Source organism: Mastacembelus armatus, chromosome 9 (genome assembly GCF_900324485.2).
Source record: "Mastacembelus armatus chromosome 9, fMasArm1.2, whole genome shotgun sequence".
Lineage (NCBI taxonomy): Eukaryota > Metazoa > Chordata > Actinopteri > Synbranchiformes > Mastacembelidae > Mastacembelus > Mastacembelus armatus.
In genome coordinates, this window is record NC_046641.1 from 8,395,440 (window position 1) to 8,399,706 (window position 4,267).

General features: G+C 41.4%; 1 protein-coding gene across 1 annotated transcript; it reads right to left on the reverse strand.

Annotated features, from left to right (window-relative positions):
• Window positions 1–998: 998 nt before the first annotated feature.
• On the reverse strand, window positions 999–4,267 carry sdsl (serine dehydratase-like). Its single transcript, XM_026320759.2, has 8 exons — window positions 4,216–4,267; window positions 3,968–4,132; window positions 3,838–3,877; window positions 3,603–3,742; window positions 3,228–3,319; window positions 2,467–2,694; window positions 2,236–2,360; window positions 999–2,143 (listed from the first exon to the last, which is right to left on the reverse strand). The coding sequence occupies exons 2-8, from the start codon at window positions 4,118–4,120 to the stop codon at window positions 1,950–1,952; spliced, it is 972 nt and encodes a 323-aa protein (XP_026176544.1). The 5' UTR covers window positions 4,121–4,132; window positions 4,216–4,267; the 3' UTR covers window positions 999–1,949.

Below are 4,267 nucleotides of genomic sequence, written 5' to 3' on the forward strand. Positions count from 1 at the left end.
TCCCCTGCTAATGGACAAACTAACTTATGCCTATATAAACTGAGTACATTTTATTCAAGTCTCTATAAAGAGGGTATTTAATGTAAAAAGTCATAATCTGTTATTTTATGAAATTCCTCTTTGATTTTGACACCTGACTAGCTGTGGCAGCATCGCGGGTCAGGTGAACTGGGCGATAAGAGGGTTCTGCTGATTCTGATGTATTTGCATTTCAGGTTTGTTAAACCAAGTGTTGCTCTGTGAAAATGGGAAGGAGACGATGTTCTCATGAGCTGCGCTCCCACATTGTTTGTGTGCTACTGCTACTGAATGTGCAACAAACCTTCTTCTCCAACATAAACAATCTACCCACATACACTGGGGGGGAGGGGTGGCAAATTATCTTGAGTTCTGCCTTTTTATAGTTTTCTTTAATGAAAGACAAACAGGATTTTACAGTTTGTTTTTTTTTTTTGTCTTGTTCATTTTACCCATAACCAAAATGTTTAGCTTTGTAAAAGTTAAATAGAAAAAAAAAAAAAATGTAAATAGACAAGTTATGTTTGATGGCAGTTTTTATTAATTGCTAATTCACTTCACATTATAATTTTAGTTTTTGGTTTGCACTACTCTTCCGAGAAAAAGATTCTAAAAATAAGCAAACTAGATGATGTCTGTTGGATATCCAGTTTGTTGTGTCGTTCTTTTTTATGAATTTTGGAAATTCCTGTAATCTTCTCACCTTTGTCTTGTACTCAGATGGATTCAGTTTCTTCTACTCATGGTGAAACACGTTTTCTTGTGTGAGTAAAATCGCCATTTTTCTTGGATAGAACCGAAAAACACAACAGACATGATATTTGACACATATTGGATTGTTGACTTGCTTGCTGATTTTGGTTCAGTTCGTTTGAAGGGATATACTGCTGCTAACAGGGACTCTCTCTCTTCTATCACTTCCTCCTCTGGGGGAGTAGATAAGGTCATAAAAAGGACATATCCATACAAAGAGGTGTTGCGATAAAATGTGTGCTGTACATTTACTTGATATTTATTACAATTATTTATGGTTGCATTAACTTAACTTTTACTGTCTTACCTCTGCACATCAGAAACTTAACATATCTAAAATGGATTATACAGATGTAAAGAATCAGATGGCATTTGAGATTTCTGTGTCACAATAAAGAAATGTCTTCATCTACAAGCATCGTTTCAATGTCCTGCCTTTTACATGGACTACACTTCCCCGTTAATTTAACCTCTGCCTTTAGGATAAACACTCCAGAGAGTCTGAGGACACATCTCAAAATTGATGTTTTCTATTTCAAAATCCCCTTCGAATGGGTCATTTGCATATTTGACTGAGCGGTGTTGACGTGGTGTAGCGGATATGGCTGCACTCGGAATGATTGATGATGCCTGCAAAGCATGTTTTGTCTCCTTTAGGACATGCTTTGTACGTACAGCCCCTGGAATTGACTCTGGTTACGTCATCGCTGCCAGTAAACAAGACACCTTTTAAAAGCAGCAAATACCGGCCCAGGCCAGTCCCAGCTGGATCTCTAATCATGCTCCTCACTGACTCACACTGTCCTACAGCTCCATTATGTGCTCTGATAAAGGGAACCAGATACACAAACAATGCAAAACAATATGATCCACTTTAGGGAGGTGGGATATCGTATTAAATGCTTCCACTATGTTTTAATTTGTGATAGAAGTTATAAAAAAGTTAATTTTTAAGTAAGCTTTTTTCCTCCAAACACCTGACAAAATTAAAAGTCATGTTCTTTTCTCACGGTGGCAGCAATATGCTGTCATCCATTTGTCAGTCCCAGTGCTCAGGAGTATTTTACAGTCTGGAATGAGTCAGTCTGTTGAGCACATGAATAATGGCATTTAAGGGCTGAAACCAGCTGATGGAGACCGAGAGGAAAGGTCAGAAAGACCCGAGGTAGTTGGCCGTGCTAAATAATACAAAGTTGTTTTTTCAGCCTCCACAGTTGCTGTATGCTGATATTGTTGCCTCCACACACCACGATGACCACCGGTCTCAGGCGATGTGCCAATCTGCCCTCATCCTGCATCCTTTTGATACTGCCGCTGTACACAGCTGCCAGAGCGGCGCCGCAGGCAGGCTCCACCAGGATCTTCTCATCATCTGCAGAAAGAGCAGATACCAAGAGAGATCAGTCTCTCTTGTCTGTGTCACTTTAGAGCTCGTGTGTCTGTCCAGCCGTGGTTCGGACTCACCTACAAAGCGTTCAACTGCTTTTACAGCCTCCTGGTCTGTGACTACTTCTGAGAAAACTGTGTGCTCTCCCACCAGTTTCATTGTCTGTGCAGAGACCCGTGTCAGGCCCAGTGTGGTTGCCACACTGGAGAGCAAAAATAAAAGGCCAGTTTTCACCAGAAGAGAAAACTGAGACGTGAATGACAGATAATGTCAATGTTTGGACGTAACAAAATATGATTATACAGTACCTGGTAATTTCAGGTAAAGTGACCAGCTCTCCAGCTTTTATGGCCGCATTGAGGCTATGAGCTCCCATGGTTTCCATGGCTACAATGGGTACGTCAGCCCAGTCGGCACGCCGCAGTCCCTCCACCACTCCATTCAGCAGGCCCCCGCCTCCCACTGACAGCACTATAGCCCCTGGCTTTTCCCTCAGGTCTTGCTGCAGCTCCTTCACCAGAGACGTGTGGCCTTCCCTGCACACACGAACACAACCACACGCTGTCACCTTCATGGACATTCAGCATCGAGTCTGGTATAATACGAACAAGAAAACTTTAGGCTTTTTCAGTTTTAGCAAAAATGTAAACTGCAGTCTAAAATGTTTTTATTGCTCATCCAAGGCAGCAATTCTTCTTTAAAAGCAAGTGTGATATGATATTATTTTCAGTAGTCCATGTCAGCAACTTATGTGTGTGTGTGGTTAAATGAATTATCTAACAAGCCCTTAAGGTTGGCATTAAGATAAGCAATAAAAGACTCTGCATCAGACATAACACTTCATCTGGCCCCTGCAGCTGCTCTGTGCATGAGTAGGAATGAGACTGTCTGATAAGGCAGGTGGTAATATCTGTCTTTTATTTCTTTCCCTGACAGTAAAGAATAATCTGTCTTGTATTAGTCCTCCTTCCGTCTATCTCCTGATGTCAAAAGAATTTCTTCACAGAGTACAGAGTAATGTAAATGCTGTCACAGTCACTAAAGGGCAGATGGACTGAGACGGTCTCACCAGATGAGGGGATCATCAAACGGAGAGATGAATATCCAACCAGGGTTGTTTGCCACCAGCTGTTGCCCATATTCAATGCTTTCATTTAGAGCCTGGAAGACAATACACAACTTAATTACACTAAATTCTAATTTATTCTGTAACATTTTGTAATACAATTTATTATCAACTTTAGTTAGATTTCTCCATTTGACCATAACCTCTACAACAGCACTTTAAGTTTTATGCTCAGTCATTACTCTGCCTTCTTAATGTGTCCTAAATGTAATAATTGTAACTAGAATGAAGAATAATAAGAAAAGATGTTTTACTGTGTACAACACTTAACCAGAGGCCAAGAATGTAGTAAACGATACATGCGTGTTATTAACTAACTTTTCCATAGATGACCACGGTGGCACCCTCGTCCCTGAGCCTCTCCACCGTGGGGACTGGTGTGACACTTGGAACTACTATGGTGGCAGGTACCCCAAGCTGCCGGGCAGAATAAGCTGCGGCCATCCCAGCGTTTCCTCCTGTTGGGGCCAAAAGTGTCAAAGGTTACCCTCACACACACTAACAGGACTGAGAATAATCATTACTTATGTTCTTTTATTGCTTTGGTTCTGACCTGAGCAGCAGACAAACCGCTCACATCCTCGCTCTGCCCACTACAAAAACAAAAAGACAGAGTTACATCCTTTGATTCAGAAGCCAGGACAAATCACACCACGACCACGTCAAAGAAAATAATCACTCACGGTTTTGCAAAGGTGCCCAATGCCCCTGATCTTAAAGGATCCTGTGGGCTGAGAGGAATCCAGTTTGAGATAGACAGGGGTCCCAGCCACTTTGGTCAGCGCAACACTTTGCCTCACTGGTGTGGCCACATGAAGAGGTTGTTGGGTCTGCATCTCAAAGTAGAACTGACAAACAGAGCAATGGTTTTATATATATATAAAAACTCACAAAAAAACATTGATCATTTTTTCAGTCTGCTTCAACTTACCAAGCTCAGAAAGTTATCAAAGACAGGAGAACACACTGTGCTGCAAACACTA

Bases quoted from the DNA above. Each gene is read 5' to 3' on its own strand.
- sdsl (XM_026320759.2), bottom strand. From the start codon at position 4,120: ATGCAGACCCAACAACCTCTTCATGTGGCCACACCAGTGAGGCAAAGT. The intron at 3,743-3,837 runs GTCAGAACCAAA...TGGCCCCAACAG, and splicing joins GCGGTTTGTCTGCTGCTCAG to GAGGAAACGCTGGGATGGCC. The intron at 2,361-2,466 runs GTACTGTATAAT...TTTGCTCTCCAG, and splicing joins ACTTTACCTGAAATTACCAG to TGTGGCAACCACACTGGGCC.